Raw genomic sequence first — 13,762 nt, forward strand, 5'->3', positions numbered from 1 at the left:
AAAGAATTCTAGACTTTGGTGTAATACCTAACTAATCCAAGAAAACAGATGCAGGAAGCAGAGGAAATGATCTACAAACAGAGACAGACAATGAAGTAGGAACCTTTCAAAGTACTGCTTTGCTGGAACCCAAGCTAAAAATTTTAAATCCTAAGATGTAATTATTATCAGGAGTGAGGCCTGGCAACATTACATACTTTTAAAAATACCTTTAAAGCAGGGGGTAGACCCATAAATTTTTCAGAAGCAAATACCATGTATACTGATTTGACATTTTTACCCATAATTTGTTATCCAAATTTATTTTCTTCTTACTAAAGCTTTGTGTTTTTATGGATAAAAGCCCACGATTAATACAGTTTGTGTCCATGTCTATTTCTCATTTCCACTTGCAAAGGAAACGGCCTTGCCTTGGCTTGCCAATTTATCCACCCTTGCAGCCAGTTTTTTTTTTTTTTAATTTTTTTTTTCAACGTTTATTTATTTTTGGGACAGAGAGAGACAGAGCATGAACGGGGGAGGGGCAGAGAGAGAGGGAGACACAGAATCGGAAACAGGCTCCAGGCTCTGAGCCATCAGCCCAGAGCCCGACGCGGGGCTCCAACTCACGGACCGCGAGATCGTGACCTGGCTGAAGTCGGATGCTTAACCGACTGCGCCACCCAGGCGCCCCGCAGCCAGTTTAAACCAGGGTAACTTCATTGAAAGCTTACTCTGACAAGAAGCAAAGAGGTGGGGGCATATAAGGATGCATGAATTGAGACCCATGGTGTCCAACACAGCTGCTACTAGCCATGTGTGCTTCCTGAACACTTGAATTGTGGCTAGCAGGAATTGAGATGTGCTCTAAGAGACATATTTATACAGAAAGACAGACAGACAGATATTTCAGACTTTGCAGGTAATGATGTCTTTGTTGCAACTATTCAACTCTACCACTGTAGCATGAAAGCAGCCAGAGACAATATGTAAACAAATGGGAGTGGCTGCATTCCAATAAAACTTTATTTACAAAAACAAGCAGCTAACCTGTGAGATGAAATTTGCTGACCCCTGGCCCCTAAACAATGTATAATTTTGGAAATTCTAAAATACTGAGGTGGGTGCAGAGCTAGAATTAAGATCACTAAGGAGCCTTGGGAAGACGTGTCAGCTGTCACCACTACGCACAAATTAGAAAGGAGTCCTGGAAGTATAGGACTTATCTCCCTGCCACAGGTTGCAGTGACCAACAAGTCAAGAGACCTTGAAAGCTCTGGTTCCAAGGGCTCTCATCTCATTCACTATTGCCATTTCCTGGAATTCTGGCCTAGGAGACAATTAAAAGAAAGAGTTCAAGAACAGAGACACAATGATTTAACAAATAATAAAAATAATAAGAGCTCTATTATACGCAGGGAGGTCAGAAGAGTTTTCTTTTTTCTTCAGTTGAAGAAGGATAAGCTGTTTGCATGGATAATTAATACCATTCCAGGGAAAGTCTCAGAATAAACAACTAAGGTGCAAGGGGCAAACTATTTGGTGTTCATTGGGTGTTCTATTACTTTAGAAACCATGCTCTATCCAAGTATTTTTCAAACCAGAAAGCCAAAAGTACATACATATATATGAAAATTTGTTTAATTCCTTTTAAATTTTACTCACTCAATTATGGATTATGGTAATGCATCTACACAGATTACAACTACTTATCAAACAGAGGCCTCTTCTGCCCTAACTTCTCACTACCTTTCCCCAGCTCTCACTCACCAGGAGCAGCCACACTGAAAGCAGATATTTGATCTGGTATGTACTATCATATTTCTAAATACTATGTTATTACTATCAATTTCTCATTATTTCAGCTTCACATATTTTCTATTGAAAAGGACAGTGCTTACAACCCACCACCCACACATGTCCTTCCCCAGCCTTCCAACATTTGGAGTTCACAACGTATGGAATGTACCCTTGGTTCGAAGCTGAGCCATGTAGTGTACTGTGCTCACTTTCCTATCTTGCATAACTTTTCATTCGCTTAGTTAAGAGCTGCATCGTTTTTTGGGGCGCCTGGGTGGCGCAGTCGGTTAAGCGTCCGACTTCAGCCAGGTCACGATCTCGCGGTCCGTGAGTTCGAGCCCCGCATCAGGCTCTGGGCTGATGGCTCAGAGCCTGGAGCCTGCTTCCGATTCTGTGTCTCCCTCTCTCTCTGCTCCTCCCCCATTCATGCTCTGTCTCTCTCTGTCCCAAAAATAAATAAACGTTGAAAAAAAAAAAAAATTAAAAAAAAAAAAAAAAGAGCTGCATCGTTTTTTTTGTTTGTTTAGCTTCCCGTATTCTTATCACTAAATCATAGCCACACTCTCTGACAGACCTAAAAAAACTCCTCTCTGTACCCTCAAATATGTGAGGTGTTTCAGCCTTTCCTTTCTTGTTGGAGATCTCTTTCGTGGAACCCTATATCCTGTGCCAATCCAACTGACTGTTTTCTAGGCAGAACACACTGCTGATCCTATGGGATTCACTTCACCTGCAAGACTGCCTGTTTCCCAGACCCTCTGTCTCACTCTTGCTCTGTTTACTCCCTCATTTTGGAAAATCCTTCCTAAAACAGAGCACACTCGAAGGAAATTGTTTTAGACTCTGCATCTCTGAAAATGCCTCTGTTCTGCCTTGCCTGTCAGAATGGCTAAAATCAAAAACACAAGAAACAAGGAGTGTTGGCATGGATGTGAAGAAAAAGAAACCCTCATGCTCTGCCGGTAGGGATGCAACTGGCAGGACCACTGTGGAAAACAGTATGGAGGTTCCCCAAACAATTAAAAATAGAATTGCCATATGATCCAGAAATTCTACTACTAGGAATTTACCTAAATAAGAGGAAAACACTATTTGTAAACATTAGATTATCATTTAATAACTAGTAAAAAAAAAAAATTAGATTTTTATAACAAAATTAAAAAACCTGCTCTAAGTGACATATATAATTCAGTGCATCTGACAACCATCACATTTTTCAAGTGCTTATGGAATATTTTCCTAAATAGCAGAATTATGCTAAACAACAAAATGATTATTAGAAAATTCTCGGGATGCCTGGGTGGTTCAGTTGATTAAGTGTTCAACTTTTGATTTCAGCTCAGGTCATAATCTCAAGGCTCAGGGTCATGATCTCATACTTCCTGATAGAGCCCAGAGTAGGGCTCCACACTGACAGCAGGGAGCCTACTTGGGATTCTCTCTCTCCCTCTGTCTCTCTCTGACCCTCCCCAACTTGCACACATGCACACTCTCAAAATAAACTTAAAAACAAAAAAACTCCCAAATACTTAGAAACTATATAATATATATTTTAATAACCCAATGATCAAAAATTAAATCACAGAAAGAATTAGAAAATATGTTTATTTGAAAAACAAAATTCCTTCTTTAACTGCATCTCTAACAAAACAAGGATACAATTAAACTAGTAAACATTTAGAGAGAAAAATTTATAGCTTTAAGTAAATACATTAGAAAAGGTTCATGATTTAAGCTTTCACCTTAAATTGGAGAAAGCACATTTGCTCAAACAGAATAAAATAAGAAAGAATTCCAAAAAACAGAAAACAAGTACACTACAGGAAACAGAAAATCAAAGCCAAAAGATGGTTCTCTGTCTGAGAAGCCTAGTAAATAAATAAACCCCTAACAATACTAATAATCCCTCCTTTGGAAATGCAAATCAAAACCAAGTATCACCTCACACCTACTAGAATGGCTACTATCAACAAGACCAAGAGAAAGGAATGCTGGTGGGACTGTGGAGAAAGGGGAACCCTGGCTGGTGCATGACTGGTGGGAATGCAAACTGGTGTAACCATTATGGAAAACAGTATGCAGGTTCCTCAAAAAACTAAAACTTCAACTACTTTGTGATCTAACCGGTCCATTTCTGGGTATATATGCAAAGGAAATGAAATCACTATCTCAAAGAACTATCTGCACCCCATGTTTGCTGCATCATTATTCACAATGGGAATTGTGACAACCTAACAACCTAAATGTCCATCAATGAATGAATGAATAAAGAAAATGTGGCATAAATACACAATGGAATACGATTTAGCCGCTTAAAAAAAAGGAAATCCTGTTTGTGAGAAATGGACAGACTTTGAGGGCATTATGCTAAGTGAAATAAGTCAGAGAAAGACAAATCACGTATGCTCTCACTTATATATAGAATCTAAAAACATCAAACTCATAGAAACACAGAACAGAATGGTGGTTGTCAGGGGCCAAGTAGTGGGGAAAACAGAAAGATGTTGGTCAAAAGGTTAAACTTCCAGTTATAAGATGAATGGGTTCTGGGGATCTAATGTGACAACAGTTAACAATACTGTATTGTATACTTGAAAGTTGCTACCAGAGTAGAGCTTTAATGTTCTTACATAAGAACAACAAAATGGTAATTATGTGAGGTAAAGGATGTGTCAACTAACTTTTTTGTGGTAAAACATTTCACCACATGTCAAATCACTGCCTTATACACCTTAAGCTTACACAATGTTGTATGTCAGTAATATCTCAATAAAGCAGGGAGGAGAAAAAAAATCACCCCTTTGGAAGGTTCAAGCCTGCTGGTCAGAATGTGTGGGAGCCATGATAGTTGAGAGCTGGTATCCTAATGCCCAAAAAGGAAAAAAGAGAAAGGAGGGATGGGAAGAAACTCATTCCAGTTAAGCTCAGAGCTGTTAAGAACTTCAACTTTCAGTTCTTTGCACAATGCTTGACACATAAATAAGTACTGGATTTGTAGATATCCCCATATATTAGTACTCTGGTTCACAATGGGTCAGTTTGTCCATAATTTCTTGGAGCAGGAACTATTCAGCAGAGCTTTCGCCTTCATTCTCTTGATAAACTGTGACCTTCATGAAAATGCAACTAAAAAAAAAAAAGAAAATCACTGCCTGCAGACCAAGGAAGCAACATGGAAGCTTGCCGTCAATCCAGGGCTTCCATAGGGGGAAGGGAAGGGAAAACAGCAAGGAAAATACTGGAAAATACTCAAAACACCAACCTCGTGCCAGACTCCATTGTGGGTTGCAAAGTTGTACTACCCACAAGGTGGTGGAATCCCAAGCCATGAAATTAATACAAAGCCTGGTCCAAAACCACTGAAATGCCAGTGGCTCCAGCAGAAGTAAATTTGGAAGTGCTCAGCTGCACTACAGGGCTCATAGGTCCTTCCACCGTGTGTGTGTGTGTGCGCGCATGCGCGCGCATGCACGTGCACACGGACCATGTGCAGGATGTGACTGAAAATGAGCAATTAAAAAGTACACACATGAACACTGATCACCAATTTATTCCGCACTTAGTATATAATAGTGGAAGTGACAGAATAATCTAAAAGAGGCTGAAATAAATTACTTTAAAATTATAAAGAAGATAAAAGGAGGATACAGAAACACATTTTTAAAATAGCACAAGTATATATACATATATAAAAAAAGAACTGGTATAATTTGAATTAAAAAAAAAATAACCAGGGCACCTGGGTGGCTCAGTTGGTTAACCATCTGACTTCAGCTCAGGTCATGATCTCACAGCTCCTGAGTTAAGTCCCATGTTGGGCTCTGTGCTGACAGCTCAGAGCCTAAAGCCTGCTTTGGATTCTGTGTCTCCATCTTGCTCTGCCCCTCCCCAACTCGGGCTCTGTCTGTCTGTCTCTCTGTGTCTCTCTCTCTCAAAAATAAACAAAGATTAAAAAAATTAAAATAAAATAAATAACCAAACACAAATTCTCATCTGAAAAATGTAGTCACTAAAAATAAACAAGTTAAAGAGTAGATTAAATACAGATTAAGTAGCAAAGTAAATACAGATGAGAAGATTTTAATGAACTGGAAGAGGTCCAATAAAAAGCACTCTGGGGGCACCTGGGTGGCTTAGTCAGTGAAGTGTCCAACTCTTGATTTGGGCTCAGGTCATGATCTCACAGTTCGTGGGTTTGAGACCCGCATTGGGCTACACACGCTCACAGCATGGAGCCTGCTTGGGATTCTTTTTCCCTCTCTCTCTGCCCCACCCCCATCCCTCTGTCTCTCAGAATAAATAAATAAACTTTAAAAAAAAGAAAAGAAAAAAGCACTCTGAACACAACGTAGGGACACAGAGACAAACAATAAAAGGCAAATGGCCAAGCAGCACTCATACAAGCCTACCAGAGCAGCATTTGTCGGAATGGACAATGCCTCCCAAACCACGTAAATAACAAGCCTAAGCTTCAGACTTCATAATGAGATTGTAAAACCTCAAAGACAAAAATAAAATCTAAAGAGAACCCAGAAAGAAAAAATTTGATAACCAAGAAAGAAATCACAATGAGGCAGACAGCAGACTTCTGTAGTGGCTAGTTTCCACAGATGAACCCCCACAATTCTTCCTTTCTCTATGAGCATATGCTGCTTCTTGCATCAAAAGCTGCTACTATCCTTGGGCTGGGCCCTTTGGGTGTGCTGACCAACGGAATACAGCATAAGTGCCACCTGAGACTTTTGAGCCCAGGCCTTCAAAGAACTGGCAAATTATACTTCTGTCTTCTAGACACGCTTGCTCTGGGACACCATCCCTCAAAACTCAGCCACCATGCTAGTTGGTGCCCAAGCCACACAGAGTGGCCATGTGAATGAGAATGAAGGGCAGCAATTAACAGCCCCAAGTGAGAGCCCAACCACGGTATCAGCTGACAGCAATGTGAGTACATCATGCTTGATGTTCCAGCTGAACGGAGTCCCCAGATAACTGCAGCCCCAGCCATCATCAAAAAGAGAAATGACCCAAATGATACTGGGCAACCTGGAATAGTAAGAATGAAATGGCTTGTGTTTTAAGCCACTAAGTTATAAGGTGGTTTTAAATATCAGTCAGTATCTACAGTGTTTCTCAGTTGCAATAACAGATTCCAGAAGACAATGGCAAAATATCTCCCAAGTGCTGAGGACAAATAATGCTCAACCTAGATTTCTATAACCAACTTTCTAGAGTTAAGACAAAAAATACATTCTTTTTTTTTTTTTTTTTTTTAATTTTTTTTTTCAACGTTTTATTTATTTTTGGGACAGAGAGAGACAGAGCATGAACGGGGGAGGGGCAGAGAGAGAGGGAGACACAGAATCGGAAACAGGCTCCAGGCTCTGAGCCATCAGCCCAGAGCCTGACGCGGGGCTCGAACTCACGGACCGCGAGATCGTGACCTGGCTGAAGTCGGACGCTTAACCGACTGCGCCACCCAGGCGCCCCAGACAAAAAATACATTCTTAGACAAACAGGGAAAGTTCACCACTTAACAATCTCTCATAAAAAGAAATACTACAGAACACATAGATACAAGAAATAATTGTAAGCAGTGAAATGTATAAATATGTTGTAAATCTAATAAGCCATGACCTGATAAAAATAATATATAATTACAATATTAAGTAGTATCTGACCTGGCTAACTACTGTAATTTGTCTGTTCTGGTGTTTTTGTTTTTAAGTTTATTTATTTATTTTGCGAGAGAGAATGTACGTGCACTGGAGGGGCAGAGAGAATCCCAAGCAGGCTCTGCACTGTCAGCACAGAGCCTGTTGTGAGGTTTGAACTCACGAACCGTGACATCATGACCTGAGCTGAAATCAAGAGTCAGATGCTTAACCGACTGAGTCACCCACATGCCCCTGTTTTGGTGTTTTGAATGCACTAAATGTAACACTAGTATAGAAAAGATGTCCTAAACAGCCAACACAGGTGAAGGCATCTCAGAGACCTTATACTATCACTTCTTCCCCTCTCCTTCCCTACCACCCCTCACACACGGTTCCCTCATCCCCCCACACTTGAGGTCTCAGCCCCAGCCATCAAGAGAGACAGAAGAGAAACTTACAAAAATAAAACAACACAGAACGGCCAGGCAAGAGACCTCTGTACAGGCATTCACCCACCTGCAGCATTTGCTGCCTACCTCTTTATTTTCATCTGCTTTGTCATAATCAAAAATCATGTCACACATATACAAACGTGAATAACAATTTTCAACATTAAGGACAAAGTTATGACCAAAAGGCATTTACCTAGATTTTAAGCAACTCTCATAACCACATGAACTATTCATTTTCTCCTCTATCTCATTTTTAATTTTTTTCTCAAGGGAGAGCAAGTTTAAAAATGAAGAAGCTTCATGAATTTGCATGTTATCCTTGTTCAGGGGTCGTGCTAACCTTCTCTGCATCGTTCTAATTTTAGTGTCTGTGCTGCCCCCCTCCATCTCATTCTTAACATGCAAATCTTCAATCACCTAAAGTTGTCAGTAAAATCCCTAATTTAAAGAGGAGAAGGAAAGTTCAGGGCTTCAATTGTCAGTGCACACCGAACTCAGTTATATTAGCAAATGATTAACCATTTTAGAGAAGGCTATTAAACGCTACTTACTTTAACAGCAAATTTCTTTGACGCCATGGTTTACTGATTCCAGAGTAATTACAGACCTTTAATAGAAAAGAAAAAGTGGTAAGTAGGTGTATAAACATCTTTTTCTATTTGGTAATATAAATGAGAAAGGAAGACTGAATAATCAAATATCAATAAGTATTTGCAATTTAAATGTTTACTTATAACTGGTCCTAAAAATACATTAAATTAGTAACTTAAAAACCACTAACAAAGGAAAGCACAGACTCAGATGGATTCTACCAAATGTTTAAAGAATTAATATCAATGCTTCACATCCCTTTATTAAAAAAATAGAAGCATAGGGGCGCCTGGGTGGCTCAGTCGGTTAAGCATCTGACTTCGGCTCAGGTCACAATCTCGTGGTCCGTGAGTTTGAGCCCCGTGTCCGGCTCTGTGCTGACTGCTCAGAGCCTGGAGCCTGTTTCAGATTCTGTGTCTCCCTCTCTCTCTCTCTGCCCCTCCCCTGTTCATGCTCTGTCTCTCTCTGTCTCAAAAAAATAAATAAACGTTAAAATATTAAAAAAAAAAAAATAGAAGCATAGGGCGCCTCGGTGGCTCAGTCAGTTTGAGTCCCACTTTGGTACAGAGATTACTAAAAAATTATCAACAAATAAAAAATTTTTTAAAGCAGGTATATTTCTATATACTAGCAATGAATAATCCTCAAATGCAATTAAGAAAACAATTCCAGGGGCTCCTGGGTGGCTCAGTTGGTTAAGCATCTGATTCTTGATTTCGGCTCAGGTCATGATCTCATGGTTCAAGGGATTGAGCCCCCCATCAGGCTCTGCGCTGACAGTGTGGAACCTGCTTGTGATTCTCCCTCTCTCTCCACCTCTACCCCTTGTATCCCTCTCTCTCTTGCTATCAAAATAAATAAACATTAAAATAAAAAGAAAACAATTCCATTTACAAAAGCATCAAAAAGAATACTTATAAAAAATTTAACAGAAGGGGGCGCCTGGGTGGCGCAGTCGGTTAAGCGTCCGACTTCAGCCAGGTCACGATCTCGCGGTCCGTGAGTTCGAGCCCCGCGTCAGGCTCTGGGCTGATGGCTCGGAGCCTGGAGCCTGTTTCCGATTCTGTGTCTCCCTCTCTCTCTGCCCCTCCCCCATTCATGCTCTGTCTCTCTCTGTCCCAAAAATAAATAAAACGTTGAAAAAAAAAAATTAAAAAAAAATTTAACAGAAGGATAAAGAGATTTGTACAACAAAAATCACAAAACATTACTGAATGAAATAAAAAACTTAAGCAAATGGACAGACATCTCATGTTCAGGCACTGGAAGACAATACTGCTGAGATAGCAATACTTCCCGAATTGATCTAGATTCAACACAATCTCTATCAAAATCCCTGAATTCTTTATAGAAATTGACAAGTTTATCCAAAAATTCATATGAAAATACAAGGGATCTAAATAACCAAAACAAGCTTTTCTTTTTTAATGTTTATTTATTTATTTTGAGAGAGACAGCATGAGCAGGGGAGGGGCAGAGAGAGAGGAGAGAATCCCAACCAGATGTGAGGCTTGATCCCAGGAACTATGAGATGACAATCTGAGCCAAAATCAAGAGCCAGACGCCCAACCAACTGAACCACCCAGGCACCCCACCAAAACAAACTTGAAAAAGAAGTTGGAAGACTCACACTTCCCCATCTGAAAACTTACTACAAAGTTACAACAATCAAGACAGGATGATAGTAGCATAAGGATAGAAAGATCAATAGAATAAAATTGAGAGTCCAGAAATAGACCCTTACACATTTATAGTCAATTGATTTTTAATACACGTCATGACAATTTAATGGGGAAATAGTCTTTTCAATAAATGGTGCCAGGACAAATGGATATCCATATACAAAGGAATAAAGGTGGACCGCTACATCACACTACATGCAAAAATTAACTTCAAATCAATGAAAGACCAAAATGTAACACGTTTAAAACCGTAAAACTCTTAGAAGAAAACACAGATAAGATACCAAAGGCACAAGTGATGCCCTGCCAACAAAAAGCTGATATTATCAGATGTCTTTGAAATTAAAAATTTCTGTGCTTCAAAGGACATTATCAAGAAAATGAAAAGAAAACCCACCAAAGGGGAGAAAATAACTATAAATCATTTGATAAGGGACTCATGTCCAGAATACATAAATAACTCTTACAACTCATTAACAGAAAGACTAATAACCCAACTTAAAAGTGGACAAAGGATTTGAACAGACAATTCTCCAAAGAAAACAAACGGCCAATAAGCATATGAAGAGATGTTCAAACTCATTGGCCATCAAGGAAATACGAATCAAAACCATAAGGACATACCACTTTACACTCACTAGCATGGCTCAAGTAAAAAAGACAAATAATAACAAGTGTTGACAAAGATGTGGATAAATTAGAACTCTCATCATGGCTGGTGGGAGCTGCAGCCACTTTGGAAAACAGTTTGGCAATTCTTCCAAAAGTTAAACATACACTTGCCATATGATCCAGTATTTCCTAAGTATGAACCCAAGAAAAACATATGTCCACATAAAAATTCATACAGGAATGCTCACAACATTATTCACAATAACCAAAAAATGGAAACAACCCAAATGTCCATCAATTGATGAATGAATAAACAAAATGTGGTATATACGTACAGTGGAATATTCGTTGGCAATACAAAAGAATCAAATACAAGTGACCCTTCAACAACATGGAAGTTGGGGCGCCGGCCCCGCACACAGTAGAAAATCTGTGTATAACTTGTGACTCCCCCAAAACTTTACTAATAGCCTACTGTTGACCAGAAGCCTTTCTGATCATATAGTTGATTAACACATATTTTGTATGCTACATGTATTATATATTGTATTCTTATAATAAGGTAGGCTAGAGAAAAGAGAATACTAAGAAAATCATAAGGAAGTAAAAATACGTTTATACTACTGTATTGTACTTATCAAAAAAAAAAAAAAATGTATAATCGGACCTGCACAGTTCAAGCCTGCATTGTTCAAGAGTCAACTGTTCTAGGATGCCTGGGTAGCTCAGTTGGTTGAGCCTCTGACTTTGGCTCAGGTTCTCACGGTTCAGAATCTCACAGTTCGTGGGTTCGAGCCCTGTGTCAGACTTTGTGCTAACACCGCATGGAGTCTAATTTGGATTCTTGGTCTCCCACTCTCTCTACCCCTCCCCTGCTGCTCATTTTCTCTTTCTCTCTCTCTCTCTCAAAAATAAATATTGAAAAAAAAATTTTTTAACATTTTTTATTGTTAAGAGAGAGAGAGAGAGAGACAGAGCACGAGCAGGGGAGGGACAGGGAGAGGGAGACAGAATCCGAAGTAGTCTCCAGGCTCGGAGCTGTCAGCACAGAGCCCGACAAGAGGCTCAAACCCACGAACGTTGAGATCATGACCTGAGCCGAAGTAGGATGCTTAACCAACTGAGCCACCCAGGTGCCCTCCAAAAATAAACATTTAAAAAAAATTTTAAGAACAAAAAGAGTCAACTGTTATACGACCCTTTACTGTGCTCAGCCAGGCAAATGCCCTCTCTCACCCTTGCAGAAACCTAGAGAATTACTTTCTGGAGAGGGTGAGACAGAGTATCTCTGGTCTGGAAAACACCAAGCACAGCATAAAGTGGGGTTACTCTACTGAAAAAAAGAAAATTAAGGGAAGATTTACAAACTTACCGATAACTTCCCCAACCCACATGCCCCTTATGATGGTTAATTTTATGTGTCAATTTATCTGAGTTATCTATGCCCAAATAACTAGTAAGACATTATTCCTGGATATGTCTGTGAGGGTGTTTCCGGAATAAATTAGCATTTGAATTGGTGCACTGATTAAAGCAGATGGCCCTCCCAAATGTGGGTGGGCATCATTTAATCCATTGAAGGCCCAAATAGAACAAAAAGGTGCAGGAAGAGTGAGTTGGGACACCCATATTCTCCTGCCCTCAGTCTTAAGCACTCCTGGTTCGAAGGCCTTTGCACGGAGAATGAATTACACCACTGGCTTTCCTTGTTCTCCAGCTGGCAGACAGCATATCGTGAGACTTCTCAGTCTCCATAATAGCATGAGCCAATTCCTATAATATTTACATATACCTCATACTGGTTTTGAGTTTCTAGAGAACCTTGACTAGTACACCCCTCTATCCTGCCTAGCCTCTCCAAATAGACTAAAACCTCCCCATTCAGGGAACTGGACTAACCTAAAAGGCAGGATCTCTAAATACTGACATCAGGGACTCTCAGGAAAAACCTAGACAGATGGCTCTAAAGTGAAGCCCACACCCACAAGCCCCACATCTGTATGGAGAACTGACTTCCAAATCTTTTTAAGCCCCACTCTCAAATACATGTAAACAACCAGGAATCACCTGCTATCCAAGGAACAACTCTTTCATGAAAGAAAACAAAACAAACAGAAAAAGAAATTACTTGGCCAAAACCGAGACTATGCAGGGAAAGGGAACCATTTTTTAAGAAACTATCAATATCAGGGAGATAGAAGATATTGCAACCAAAAAGCAATACATACAATAACAAAAAATAAGAGAATTTCAGAAAACAACAAATTAAAATTATGATAGCTGAAATAAAAAACAACACAAGTGCTGGAGGATCAAGTTCAGCAAGTCCTTCAGAAACTTCATCAAAAAGATGAAAAATAAGAACACATTAAAAATTAAAGGACCAGTACAGGAGGATCCATACATGAAAGTTAGGATGGAAACAACTCATATTAGGGCATATATCACAGTAAAACATCAGGCATTGGGAACAAAAAATTATATATATATATTATACATATGTATAAGTAATATATATGTATAACATTTACAATACATAATATATATATAAATATAACACACACACACACACACACACACACACACACACACACACACACACACACACATATATACACAAAGTGTGTGGGAGGTGAGTGGAAGCAGTGGTAAGAAAATATTTGGCTCCAAACTGCTCAAACCAAATCCAGAGACTAAAAAACAATAGAGAAATAGCTTCAAAATTCTGAAGAAAATTGTTTCCAACCTCCAACTGCATTTTAAACATGAGGGGGAGGAGGCATTTTTAGACATGCAAGGTCTTAAAAAATTTAAATCCCATGCATCCTTTCTCAGGAAGCTACTAAAGATGTGCTTCACCCAAATGAGGAAATTAACCAAGAAATAGGAAGATACAGGAAACAGGAAGGCCAAGATAGGCAAAAGGCAGAGGAAATCCCAGGATCTGGTGAAAGCAGAGATCATGGGCTAGACCAAGAGGGAACCATCAGCA

The 13,762-nt window shown here is 39.5% G+C and overlaps 1 protein-coding gene and 1 non-coding gene across 2 annotated transcripts in view; both read right to left on the reverse strand.

The window, feature by feature from the left end:
- SLX4IP (SLX4 interacting protein) overlaps positions 1–13,762 on the reverse strand; it is a 178,828-nt gene that overhangs the window by 150,143 nt on the left and 14,923 nt on the right. The window contains exon 2 of the mRNA XM_086701680.1: positions 8,437–8,492. Coding sequence (XP_086557806.1) covers positions 8,437–8,463 — 27 coding nt within the window. The 5' untranslated portion in view covers positions 8,464–8,492. The remainder of the gene's footprint in view (positions 1–8,436; positions 8,493–13,762) is intronic.
- On the reverse strand, positions 8,168–8,275 carry LOC112869726 (U6 spliceosomal RNA). The gene has a single exon (XR_015249626.1). It is a non-coding gene; the product is annotated as a U6 spliceosomal RNA (small nuclear RNA).

This window comes from Puma concolor, chromosome A3 (genome assembly GCF_028749965.1).
Source record: "Puma concolor isolate L17-30 chromosome A3, mPumCon1.1.hap2, whole genome shotgun sequence".
NCBI lineage: Eukaryota > Metazoa > Chordata > Mammalia > Carnivora > Felidae > Puma > Puma concolor.